The sequence below is a fragment of the Biomphalaria glabrata genome, chromosome 10 (genome assembly GCF_947242115.1).
Source record: "Biomphalaria glabrata chromosome 10, xgBioGlab47.1, whole genome shotgun sequence".
NCBI classification, from domain to species: domain Eukaryota; kingdom Metazoa; phylum Mollusca; class Gastropoda; family Planorbidae; genus Biomphalaria; species Biomphalaria glabrata.
Window position 1 is genome coordinate 32,581,252 of NC_074720.1, and position 14,171 is coordinate 32,595,422.

The following is a 14,171-nucleotide window of genomic DNA, read 5'->3' on the forward strand; positions in this document are numbered from 1 at the left end:
TGTGTTGGCCACATGACACCCTTGTTAACCGAGGACCACAGAAACAAATGACCTTTATATCTGCTGCCCCATAGATCGAAAGGTCTGAAATGGACTAATTTGGGGTATATAAAGAGCCCCATGGGTACAAAACGTTTTATAACCTTGTCTTCGAGTCCGAAGATTAACGAGGAGTGCAGTATTTCCGTGGCTACGCAGCCCCAGCTGTGACCTACCAGGGCAAGCATAACATTTGTCCGCCGGTGGTCGATTAAGATTTTCTTTTCGCAGTCTTCGTCTGTCCTCGGCAGAAGATTTTCTTTTGGTCTCATTGTGTATCCTGCGGCCTTCATGAGTGATCTCCAGATGTATCTTTCTGAAGCCACATGCAGACAGGTGCTCTCTTCTATTTCAGCTAAGGCAAGTTGGCTCCTAAGCTGGTCATCCTTCAACGTTTTCGTGTGGCACCTCTGTTACGTCGACCTGCTTTTAGCTCACCAACAAGGACTGCTCATGATTTACGAAATACCACTGACTGATCACGAAATATTACTGACTGATCACGAAATACCACTGACTGATCACGAAATACCACTGACTGATCACGAAATACCACTGACTGATCACGAAATACCACTGACTGATCACGAAATACCACTGACTGATCACGAAATACCACTGACTGATCACGAAATACCACTGACTGATCACGAAATACCACTGACTGATCACGAAATACCACTGACTGATCACGAAATACCACTGACTGATCACGAAAAGATATTGCGTTTTTTTAGAGAAAAAAAATACCAAGAGAATGTAGAAAGGAGAACGGCAATGTGTAAGAAGGATCAACTTTTTTTTTTAGGGGGGGGTATAAGTAAAAGTGCTACTAAAACTAACGGGATCAAACTATGTCGTTGGCGCATTTTGAAGCGGGTCTCTCCAAATCAAGTCAAAAGTTTATGTGGGAGAAATTACGATGCGCAGGTAAAAAAAAATAGAGGTTCCAGAGAGAGAGAGAAAGAGGGAACAGGAGGTGAAATTTCATTGTAACAGTAATTAATTCACACTAATTCACGGGCTAAAAAAAAGTATATTAGGTTGATTGTTAAAATGAGGTCCGTTTATTAAAATTCAAATTGCTTATTATTTTTATTCATGTGCACTTGTGTGACAATTTGAAATGTATGAAGCATAGTAGATGATATTAGGAAGTCTAACAGGAAGGGGTGAAATGTAGCAAACAGGTTGAAGCTCTATGAGAAACGGGAATACTCACAAGATGCGCAATCGAACTTTCTCTATATTTGTATAGGTCTACATCCGGAATTAAAGACTTCAGAAACAAAAGCTATTTATCTAGATCTAGTCTAGGTCTAATTCTAAAATCACTAGATTTATTGACAAGTAGCGTGTTAGATAGATAGATAGATAGATAGATAGATAGACAGATAGATAGATAGATAGATAGATAGATAGATAGATAGATAGATAGATAGATAGATAGATAGATAGATAGATAGATAGATAGATAGATAGATAGATAGATAGATAACCTCTACACTTTGACATATAAATCTACATTGTATGACAGATAGATTTGAACTAAGAAATGATTTCACTGTGGATACTTCAAATACTTTTCTCCGCCTTCCAGTTTCCTATGACAGGTAAGTAGTGATACTGTAAACTAGTGGCTCTAGTCTAGGCATAATTCCTGCTCTGTGAACAATGTTTTGATTAGTGGTATTTGAATAAATCAAGTTCTATATTTGGAAGCGAGAAAATAAAAGGGAGGCTATACTTCATGAACTGGAAACAGACAAACAAAAAATTGAGGCGATTAATAACCAAATAAATGAAAGTAAGTTAAGTAAAGTTTCCATTTCAGACCTTGCGGTCTATGGGGCAGATGATGTTAAGGTCATCTATTTCTATGGCCAACGGTTAACGAGCAGGGTGTCATGTGGCCAGCACAACGACCAACCGCCTTTACCTTCCCCAGGTACCCATCAGAGTTGGGTGGACTCAAGGACGCCCTAAAAATCCCAAAATTGAAAATTCCAGCCTTCAACGAGATTCGAACCAAGGACCTCAGGTTCGGAAGCCGAGTACTTAACCACTCAGCCAGCGCGCTTAAAATAAAGCAGTTCAAAAATATTGCAATAATTACGAAAATAAAGCGGAGTAGAGAATCTAAACGTACTTTGTGTTTCTACTACAAGAACAGGATCATTATTTATTGTTCTACTTTTAGAGTGTAAAAAAACAGATTTTATTAGTTCCATCTACGTGTCTCAATATACAATTCAATGACAATATCTACCAATAGCCAAAGAATGTTGTTTTTTTTTCTAACCGTCTCCTCAATGACATACTGCCCAGAAAAAAAAATACACCCCACCCTTCTCCAAGCAGATAAGGTGTCCATAGCAACACCAGGTGCCGATACAGTTTTGGATCATCAGTCAGGATATAGTCCTGTGTGCTCGAAACTGCTTAAGGATTCCAGGCTCCTGATTTCTCTCAGCGTTGACCCCCGAAGCCTTTCCTTGCTTGGGGTATAGCCGCAAGGAAGAAGATGTACCTTTGATTCTGTTAAAAAAACAACACATTTCGTTAGATTGTATTACATTTATTAATCAAGATAGTTAGGAGTACTATTCATCCTATCATTATGCAGTCCGACAATATGTATAGCCAACTTTTCTCACCCAGAAAGACGTCATCAAACTCCACACTACGTAGAGGACTAAATTACTGGCGGGTAGAAATATTGTTCCGAGAACCTTACATTAGACATGAACTAATTAATATCAACATTTTAAACTTTCCCTGAAGCATTCTATAGAATGTGGAATTCATCTCCTACTTGGCCGGAAATGTTTAGATACACGATAGGATTCTTAGACATTACACGGAATGCCGGTTTTCTACTTTTTCGTAGCTCAATGCCTGTTTGTGAACCCATGCTGTCCTTTTATTAATCAAAAAGAAAATATAAACAGAAATTAAACAAGATTACAAAGAGAGTTTGTGTTTCACACGCAAACTCACATGTACTCCCCCCCCCAAAAAAAAAAAAAAAAGATATAAAAAAGAAGTGTCCGGTGTGTCGACTGAAATAAAGTACATGCCTCTAGCAGTATTAATAAATGAACTGTGTTAATGGTTTTAGAAGTGGTGTTTTTTTTTTAAATGAAAAAAAAAGATTGCATATCTGATTTTACACCCAAAAAAAGTCGCTTTCAGAAGATAAAATATTTTGCACTTTTTACACAAAAACTTTTCCATTAAACAGGAATATCAATACCTTTTTCTAGTTTTTATGATCTAAACGTGACAGACGGACAGACATAAAAACTAGTAGACTGTTTCCAAGGTCGCTAAATGTGTAATGTTTGTTATAGTTCTGTGTTAAAAGGCTACATCTAAAAGCTAAATAAACATATCAAAGGTTAGTTAGATTAATAATAATATGTTTTCGATTCATTTTAAATATGAAAATAAATAAATAATTAATCTTATATCAGAAATGCATTGTAACACTGAACTAGTCTAGTATCCGAGATGGACTGCACAGTAGTTTCCAGATATCCACATTATTTCTTTTTCTTTGACCTGGATTTATTAACCTTCATATTTCTACACTAAAAAACCCAGATCAATGTCCTAAACTCAATCTACCTAGAGGAACTGTAAGAATGAGGAATAAAATCCATGCAAGGTTTACCTGTGACACTGGCCTACAAATATTTGGGGATGAGTTTGCAACATGCATCAACGGAATTTGGAGTGATCCCCCGCCCTTCTGTTTTGGTGAGTTATCATTTCACTAAGTTAGTTATAAAAGTGATTATTAAATCACTACATTTGATATAGGCCCACGAAATGTTAATGCAAAATTAAAGTGTGTTATTTGAACCATAAATAAGTATCAAATAAATATTTTCTTTGAGACCGAACAGTCTATGCTGCAAGAGGATGTCTCGGTAGCCATAGGCAGACGTGAATGACGTGGGCTTCAATAATGAACGTATCTCTTACTTGCTTCCAATAGATGGAGCATTTTAGAAGTGACAATCTTTTACTACTAGTTTACAGAAGGAAGCCTTTCTATTCGCTAAAAAACATCTAAAGTGTTTGCTTCGACTTATGATCTTTACTCATGTACAGATTAGAAGTGGGTTGGTTCAGTTACGCCCAAAATGCCAGAAGCCAAGCTAGAAATCGAATAATAATTTAAGCGCTCAGCAGTATCACTTATTCGGCGGCTCTTTTTTCTAATTCAGCAAACAACTGTACCGCCCCTGTACTGACGGATACCAACATGAGAATCGAGACATATTTCGGCGGTGGACTGCTCCAGTTTAACTGCGCCCCTGGCTTTGTGAGAGACGGCCCTGAAAAGCATTTGTGTGATGGTCAGAAATGGATACCGGAGCCCCAAACCAAGTGCAAAGGTCAGGTGATGTACTAGAAAACAAAATAGTACTGACTTTTTTACTCCTATTATTCAGAAGCCTTTCTACTGGTAAAAAAACAAAAACTTCATTTATTTATGATCGTTACTCTTGTACAGATTAGAAACTGCAGGAAATCAGAAGATACTTCAATTGATCTCTTATAGAGAACTATAAAAAAATAGCCCTAGAGCTATTAGGGCATGGAATGGGTTGCCTGAGCTAGCCAGGAAAACCAGTGACTTGGTAGAATTTAAGTCATTGGTTAATATGCATGACTAAATGCATGACGCGTAGGACGTAATCATCTTCTTGTTTGAAGTAACGTCTTATTATATAACATAAGATAAGAAAAGATATCTTTGCTCAAGATCACTTTAGAAAAATATGATGCACTATGTCATCGCTACATGGAAGGGTAGAGTTGCGGAAAATGGAGGCGAGGGCCGCACAGCTGACTTCATTCAGTTTGTAAAACTGATCTATTAAAAACAGATTCACAACATTGACTTTAATAGTAACTTTATCATGTGTTGTTGTTTTTTCGTTTACCCGCTTGTCATTGTTATGCAAATATCAGCAAATAACTTTATTTCTTGACTAAAAGCCTTTATATAGATCTTTATATAGATACAAATAGGTGTGGCCGTTGTTAGTACATTAGAAGTTCGAATATGATCAACCAGGCCTAACAAATCATGCCATCAACAACTCTTTATTACAGCCAGCCAATCTGTCGTGAATTGCTAGCCCTGCCTGTCACTAAGGTTGGACAGTATACACACAACTGTATGTCTGTTGTCAATATTGTTACGCAATCTAAAATTAACTATGACTGCAGCTATGTGCATGTTTGTTTGCCCCTGTACCAATAAATATAGAAAACTAAAAGTGTTCGTTCACTCATTTTGAACACCATATAGTTAGTAAGTAAAGTTCCCCCTTTCAGACCTTGAGATCTATGGGGGGCAGATGATGTAAAGGTCATCTGTTTATGTGACCCACGGTTAACAAGGGTGTCATGTGGCCAGCACAACGATCAACCGCCTTTACTTTTCACCAACTTATGTCAGGTACCCATTAGAGTTAGGTGAAATCAGAGGCGCCCAAGAATCAAGAAATTGAAAATCCCAGTCTTCATCAGGATTCAAACTCGGAACCCCCGGTTTGGAAGCCAAGCGCTTTACCGCTCAGCCACCTCGCCTCCGAGCACCATGTAGGGAACATCGGGCTTTCAATAGGCACTTTTTTATATGACAGACGAATGAATGTTAAAAACAAAAATGGCGGATGTTTCGTATGTAGACTTGAAAATAAATGCAGCCATTATATTTTTTACAACGTCACCAAAACGTGATGCGGTTAAAGTGTGCCTAGGTTTTATTACCCAATAACACCGTTATTGTCTTCCAGCTGGGATAAATAATAAATGCGACTTTGAGGACGGCCTCTGTGGATGGACGGACGATTATTCAGACGATTTCGATTGGACTAGAACCAAGGGCGACATGCATACAAAACAAACAGGACCCTCATTTGACCATACAAAAGGAGATGAATCGGGTACGTCTTGACCAAAAGTCGCTTAAATAACATTATAACTTTTTAGTCTTTTTTTAAAACCTGGATCTAGAATGTCACGTGTCCTATCCAGCAGAAGTCTCAGTTAACGATGAAACAAAGCATGTTCCTTTTTTTTAAAACCATTTGTAAGCCTCCGTGCACTTAGGCCCCGTCCTGAGATTAAACTCTTATTCCACGGTCCAGGTCTCCTACAGGTAAAGACCCCGCATGCACCAGTTCTATCTGTTCCAAGGCTAGTCGTATCTTGGAATGTGTTTCTGAGCACCTGCAATCGTAGAGGATGTGTTCTACTCTTCCGTCTACCGTGTAACTTTGTCGACATCTGGGATCGTGATTCTCTCGTATCCTGGCGAAGTAGGCTCCTCTGCCAAAATTACCTGATCCTTTTATTTACACTAGACGCGTTGTACAGTTTCAGCAGCATTGTCAGAGTGGTTCTGAAACTTGTCTCCGGTGACATTCTTCGTTGGTTTTATTTTAATGCCACGACGAATGTTTTTTATCTACGACCTCTAAGCAAGCTAAGTTACGTTAACGCCTTATAGTAATTACTTTTTTAAATCCCTTGATGTACATTGAAGCTACTATTAATAAAAAGCTGCAACGTACATTACGCTATGGACATTTCAACGAGCTTATATTCAGTGCCGAATGTAGTATTGGAAATGTCCTAAGCTAATTGAGAAGGATCAATTAGAATGTGTAGTGTGACAAATAGCGTGTGCTGCATTTTGATATTAGCATGGTAGGACTTACCTTAAGGCAACGTAAGCTATAGTTTTGAACCCTCAAAAAATATTTAGTTCTGACATTTAATGTTAGGATTTATAAAGTGACCCATAGGGACTTAATATCTCTAATATTTTGGCTTTTGAAGTCTCAATAGGGCACTGCAAGTCACCAACTTGGTTAAAAAGGTTAGTGATTTATCGAGAGTCAATGCTCATGGAAGAGTTCCTATAGAGATGTATGTATGTAAAATCCACCTGGATTTCTTTAGTACGTGTACATAGAATTATGTATTAACACATAATGAATCTGTTGTAATTAATTTGTAATTCTATTGTCACTGTTCTACTAATCAGGTTATTATATCTACGTAGAGTCGAGTGACCCAAAGAGACAATGGAAAAAGGCCAGATTTCTCTCTCCTTTCTACCCCAAGTCGTTAAAGACGGACAAATGTTTTGAGTTTTACTACCACATGTATGGAGAGAATGTTACTACTGGTAAATATACGCAAGGATAATACACGACAAATACACGAAGGAGGGAATGAGCAATTTAATGCAAATCGTTTTAGTCTTTTTATTTTTGTTTTAAATGGTACAGCAGAAAGACCCCGTTTAATTATTGCCCAACTTCTTATGTATCCCCTGTTACCCTATGCTGAGTATCGTGCCTTAATGTTACTTTTTACAAAGCTTAGATTAACTTACTCCGTCTGTCTGTTTGCTACGAATCTTGTACACGTTATTTCTCCGCCACCCAATCTCGGATGAAGATGAAATCTTGCACAATTATTTTTTTTAACTGACAATACAAGAATCAATTAAAAAAAAAGAACTTATTAGTTAATTATCTATTGGTAATATATTATTTTGTTTGGTATTTCAAACAAGAAAAGAAATACTACTTCACTGAATTTGGAGTATTAGAATTAGTCCTTTTTATTTTAGCTTGTCGTCTGAGTAAACACAAACATCAAAAAGAAACAATAGATACAATACAATCTTCCATGTTCCTAGACTTTTTCTAGCAGAGTGGTTACCGCGTTAGCTTTAGAAGCCTAGGAAGGCTTTAGCCAACAAGTTCGAATATTAGTCTTTTATTTTTAAAATACATTTAAAAAGCCATCACCCAGATACCCTGCTCTTTCTCCCCCTACCCATTTCCAACTGGTCTAGAAAAGTGATAAGATCATAGCATATTGAGAACCTAAAAGCATGAAATTGCGCTAAAAAAAACAAATGGGAAAAAAAATAAACTCTAATTGCACAGATTGTTTGTTTGTTAGTCTAGATATATTACTAATTTCATAACATGGATGATGCAAACTAATTGATACAATTAATATAAACTTTTTTTTTTTTTAAAGTATTTTTGTATTTTGCTTGTTTTATATTTTGCTTGTTTGATATTTGCTTGTTTTTTTTTTTTAATATTGATTAAAAAGTTGCTACATGTAAAAACACTTTCATCATTTGATTTTAAGTACAAAAAAAAAATTTGCATTGTGCTTCTAGTTGTACAAACGGACTGCACAAAGACAATTTCGCCCATTCCCTCTTCCCTTTTCTTTTCCCTAAATGTCAGAACGAAGAAGAAAGGCAAAGAAGGAACAAGAATAGAGAAGAGACTTTTGAATAACACTTTCTTTAAATATTATAAAAATGTTTTATCGATTAGAATGATTTTCTTAAAAACTTCTTCAAAGGTCTATGAAGCATTTGAAATGAAACAAACTCATCAAAGGAAATTATTTTCAAAACAGCAAAAAAGGATTCGTTAAATGTTCGTTATTGTAAAAATACTGAAAGAGTATTTGTGGGAAGCGCGGTCGAGAGGCCAAGTGCGCTTGGCTACCTAGAAGGGGGATCGAGGTTCGACACCCGACTCGGGCAGAGTTGTGTTTACTGAGCGCCCAAAGGCAGCACGGAAAACCAACTCCTATACCCACACACACACACACACACTGGTCTCACAAATGATACCAAAAGCGCTCTGAGCCTGCTATAAGCATGAAAGTAGCGCTATATAAAAACTATAATAATAATAATAATAATTTGCTTTGCATATTGTTTTTTTGTGTTGTCTTATTGTGAATATCATTCTCTTCATTCTATCTGGACAGGTTTCGGAAGCCTTGAAGTGTTTCTAAGACCACAATATGCAAAAACTTCTTCTCTGGGCGTCAGGAACCGAATATTTTATAAGTACGGCAATCAGGGGGACCAGTGGATTAGGGCGTATAGAGTCCTTCCTATACAAAGTAAACCATTTCAGGTAGACGTATTTACGTTCTTATAACTTCACCGTTCATTTGTTTTTGTTTTTTTTTCACTACTGAAGAGTTCTTGTCTTCTTTTCTTCTTTGTAATTGCCTGAGCCTATGGAAACTCCCCTCCAACGACTTGTCCGAAGAAATCCTACCTGATTTAAATTTGTTACATCCCTTTAACTGATGGCTCATATCCCAAAACGCTCAGGTTTAAGGAAAGGCCGAGCACACCGGGGAAACTCCACCATATTCATTCACTGTACCACATTAGTGGAGACACAAGAGCATGAAATTGATGTCGGTCCTGGTAGAGATCATGTTGATAAATAAATGCCGCCTCACTATGTTTTTTATTACAAGTTTCGGATGTTGTTGCTTTTTTAGAAATAAAATTATTAAACTTAGTTCCAACTACCAGCGGCATGGCTTAAGCTCAGAACTATCATAACGACATTCTGAATGTCATATCACTCGACCATGCAGCCATGTTGCGTTAGATTTCAGGATGTAAAGAAAAGGTCAGTTTCATAAACAGCAGTCGTGTCTAAATTTAATTCCCGATCAACTTATAGCAAAAGTTACAATGAATAAAAACTCTACGAAAAAGCTAGTTCACAATTAGGTTTTGCGTATACCTTATATATACGACATAATACAAAAACACACACACAAAGGTGGGTTTTTTAAATCTATTACCTAGTCTGTAATACGCAGCTCCTATCAAGTTAAGCTAGACAATGACTTTATTGACTTAAACTTTTATTCAGATTGTCTTTCAATTCACAATGTCAACAAGTTGGTTTCAGGACACTGCTATTGATGATATACGTATAGACTACTGTTCCAATTGTGAGTAATATTTTTTTTTTATTTACACAATAACAAACAAATATTATAGATAAATATAGAAGTAAAAAAAAAGCGATATACTTAACAATATTAATAATTATAGAAATGTCTTTTTTTCCAATCTATAAAAATAAATATTGTAACAACAATAATAACAATAACTCTATCGAAAATCGAAACCATAGCAATGACAATAGTAGTGTGTGACACTATGGTTTGAATATCTCGAGATACAGGAAATATGTTGTCTGAATGTGAATAGGGGACTTCACTTTGCCAGGGTGTAGTACTGTGTGCCGTAGGCTTCCTAAGGTCGCCGACTCCTGATTTTTTACTCAGGGCCTTTCACATTTGTGGGTATTTCTGAAAGACAGTGTAGTTTTGAATTCAGAGTTTTCCTTCTCCAAGGTTAACGAGCCCCTCCTGCCCGAAAAAAAAACAAGACATAAAGCTTAAAACGCTTCTGTTTGTTAGCAAAGCTAATTATCACTCAGCCACACTAACCCCCAAACCTATATTGATTAATTTATTGTAATTATTCGCACAGAGTAACAAGCAAAACATAAAATCAATCTTTTAAAAAGCAAAACTTATTAGAGGGAAAGAATTGCACTACCATATATCTCAATACTGCAGGAATAAGCTCCCCTTTTTCTATACAAATTGAAATTAATTAATTACCACGAATCGATTAACTAGTTGTTGTTTTTTTTTTACTGATTCATGTATTGTCATCGAATAAGAATTATGATTCATCTTGATCTGAGAATGGGAAGTGGTAGAAAAAAAAACGTGCAGAAAACGTAATAATGGAAATAACTCCACATATACAGCCACATCCCTCAATAAGTAGCATATTTCTCTTTTTCGATACCAAACAAAATAATCAATTACCAATAATTTATTAAATAATTGGTCAATTATTGATTGATTCACACAAAATTGTGTAATATTTCTGTTTGATCCGAGAATTTGAGTAAGAGAAATAAGTTAATAACGCTTAATGTATCATCTAGTGTGATAATGTTTCTCTTTTCCAGTTGCAGCTCCTATAACAGATCATGTGGCAACAGCAGTAACTAATCCCAAACCATCGTCCAACAAGACCGCTCACCCTGAGGAGATTTTCACAACCACTGCCGAGTCACGAGATTATGATGCCTTAAATGTTTCAAAGTCGAATGCAACAAATCAGGCACATGTGACGCTTTCCGGAACGTCTGCAAAGGCTACCACCAATATGTCTTCCTTGGCGCATGTGGCTCTCAGTAACACCAATACATATTTCATCAACAAAGATAACTCGTTTACGCTGAGGACACTGACTTTACTTGGGCTGAAAATAGTAATATCGGCAGTCGTTGGGTCTGTGATTTATATCACAGCAAACGTGTTTTACTCGATACCGAAAAGAAAAAACAGAATGAAAAACGATATGCTGACGCTACCCGAGAAAAGTAACATCAAATAAATTAGTTGTCAAAGAAATAATCGACGAAGAAGCAAACGTTTGGGTGTCATTCTTCAATAAATTATCGTGTTGGAATTAAGAAAATAAACTTGTCGTTTTATTTTTAGCGGCCCCCGTAAGGGGAAAAAGCCGCTATTAGGTTTGTGCAAAATGTCCGTCTGTCCGTCTGTCACACTCAGATCTCGAAAACTAGAAGAGATATGAAAAAGATTATTTCATCATTAAATGCGGCTTCAAAAGTTTAGGTGCAACGGCTACTTTTGGTTTTCTAAAAGCAAACCGTTTAATTTATAAAATTAATTATGCAAGCGATTTTTTCATAAAAAAACACCAATTTTAAAACAATTACGTAAATGTAAGGGAGGCAATGTTACAATATGCTAACAAAGATGGACAAATTTTGTGTATTTTCAGTATCACAAAGTCAAATATATTTTTAAAATGTACAGGAAATGTTTACAACAAATATAAATAATAGTTAAAGATGTTTTTTCTGGTCAACTAGCTGCTAAAATTAAAAGAAAACATTTCTGTTTGTTTATAAAGGCTAATAATGCACTTTGTATGTAAATATCACGCACATTTTTTTAAATGAACTTTTTATGCAGCGATTTTCGTGCAGTAGCGTAACGTCGCAACATGATCAGGTGCTAAACCAATTCCTTAAACTTTTTTTTTTTAAATCAGATTTTATTTTTTTTTTTGTTTAGTGCCCCCATCCGAATAAAAGAAGATTATTTTTGTGCGTTTTGTCTGTTGGTCGGTCTGTCCGTCACGATTAGATTAAAAAAAAACTAGAACTCTAAAAGCTATTGAAAATCTGATTTACCCTTTAATGTTCCTCCCGTAACATCTCAATAGTTTTAAGTATCTAAAAATTGATTGTTCCGGATTTTTTTTTTTTGCAAAACTAATCAACCCCAACAAATGTTTGTTTGCTCTTCTAATTTATATTGCATTCAATTTCCATTTCTAAACGTTGCAAAAACACATTATCATTAATATGTTGTTCCGTTTTTTATGTGACTTATATTTCATTAAGTGTAAAAATGTTCCGGATATTGTTTTATAAAACATGAATTATGCCTAATGATTGTTTGAAATCGCATAATTTACTAATATTACACTTATATTATTTGACAATGCGTCACTATAATTTGGTTATCAATATCAAATTGTTCCGTATTTTCATTCTTAAACAAATTTTAAAAATATCGACAATAGGTTGTTCAGGGCTTTAAAAAAAAGTAATTTACTAGAATTGATTACTGAAAATTACTTTTTAGACATTTAATTTTCTTGCTGAAACATAACATAGAAGTTTTGTAATCGATAAAGAATGTTCTGGATTTTGTTTCTTACAAATCGTCGCCAGAAATTTAAGAATTTATTTAAAAATCTACTAACGCAAAATAATTGTTTTAACTTCTCTCTTCTAATTAATAAACAAATAATCTTCTCATTTACGAAATAATGTTTTTTCGGATTTTTATGAAAAATATTTAAACTCACTACTCTCTTACAGTACATTTAACTTTCTACCTAAAACATTAAAAAATCTAATTATCGTTAATATTATATTCCGATTTTTAAGGAAAACAGAATCCAAACACCAAAGTAAGGTATGAAAATCTCTCCACATGGCTGTAGTACATCTAATTTTTATACGAGACCATCCACAAAATTTAATTAACGGTATTACATTTATCTGAAATTCTCTTTTTCTTTTACTATTTATACAAACATCCGGAACAATCTATTATATAAACTTTTCAATTGTGTTCATACCTAAAAATTATTGCGATGTTTTGAAACGTAAAATAAAGGTTAATCAATTTTTAATAACTTTTAGTTGTTGTTTTTTTTATATCAAGATGACGGACAGACCAACTGACAGACAAAATGCAAAAAACAATGCGGCTTTGATTCTCTTTAAATAAATTCTATTAGAACTGAGTCCACCAATGTATATGAACCCTCGTCAAATATCTCGTGTAAAAAAAAGACATTTTTTTAGGGTACCGGTACTAGCCTATTGTGAGGTAATGGAATTTTTTTTCTTTGACGTCATATGAATGGACTCTTTAATTTAAATGTAATGTTAAAAGAACGCACTTGGTGCACCAATGTCTATGAACACTCGATAAATGGCTCGTATTGATGAAGGTAATTTTAAGTCTAGCTAGGCCGTGTGACGTAGTGTTTTTTTTTTCCTTTGACGTCATATGGAATGAATTCTTTATAAGAAATGCTAAAAGAACGCACTCGGTGCACCAATATCTATGAACACTCGATAAATGGCTCGTAATGATGAAGGCGATTTTTATTCTAGCTAGGCCGTGTGACGTAGTGTTTTTTTTTTCCTTTGACGTCATATGGAATGAATTCTTTAAATGAAATGCTTAAAGAACGCACTCGGTGCACCATTGTCTATGAACACTCGATAAATGGCTCGTATTGATGAATGCGGTTTTTAGTCTAGCTAGGCCGTGTGACGTAGTGTTTTTTCCCTCTGACGTTATATGGAATTAATTCGTAAAATGCAATGAAAAAAGAACTCGGTATAGTAATGTTTATAAGCCTCGTTATGTAACTCGCGTTTAAAAAAGGAATATCTTGATTTAGATCTAATCTAGATTTTTTAAACTAGATCTAGATTTTTATTACAGTATATCTAGATCTGGATTTATATTCTAATTAAAATTATTTTAGAGTCTAAATCTAGAATTTCTAGATGTAGTTTAGACTAAAATAGACTAGATTAAGATGTAGAATTTCAATTTCTAAACTTAAAGTGTAAAAAAAAAAGTGTAGATTTTCA

The 14,171-nt window shown here is 35.2% G+C and overlaps 1 protein-coding gene across 3 annotated transcripts; it reads left to right on the forward strand.

Annotated features, from left to right (window-relative positions):
• The first annotated feature begins 1,268 nt into the window (after positions 1-1,268).
• On the forward strand, positions 1,269-13,894 carry LOC106068438 (MAM and LDL-receptor class A domain-containing protein 1-like). 3 transcript variants are annotated; one of them, XM_056042962.1, is made up of 9 exons: positions 1,269-1,356; positions 1,581-1,652; positions 3,646-3,801; positions 4,275-4,445; positions 5,859-6,008; positions 7,115-7,258; positions 8,884-9,035; positions 9,798-9,879; positions 10,920-13,891. In XM_056042962.1, the coding sequence occupies exons 2-9, from the start codon at positions 1,595-1,597 to the stop codon at positions 11,348-11,350; spliced, it is 1,344 nt and encodes a 447-aa protein (XP_055898937.1). In that variant the 5' UTR covers positions 1,269-1,356; positions 1,581-1,594; the 3' UTR covers positions 11,351-13,891. The 3 variants fall into 3 exon arrangements, with proteins under 3 accessions (XP_055898937.1, XP_055898936.1, XP_055898938.1); XM_056042961.1 differs by having other exon boundaries at positions 1,288-1,389; positions 1,577-1,652; XM_056042963.1 differs by having other exon boundaries at positions 1,298-1,652; positions 7,133-7,258; positions 10,920-13,894.
• The last annotated feature ends 277 nt before the right edge of the window (positions 13,895-14,171 follow it).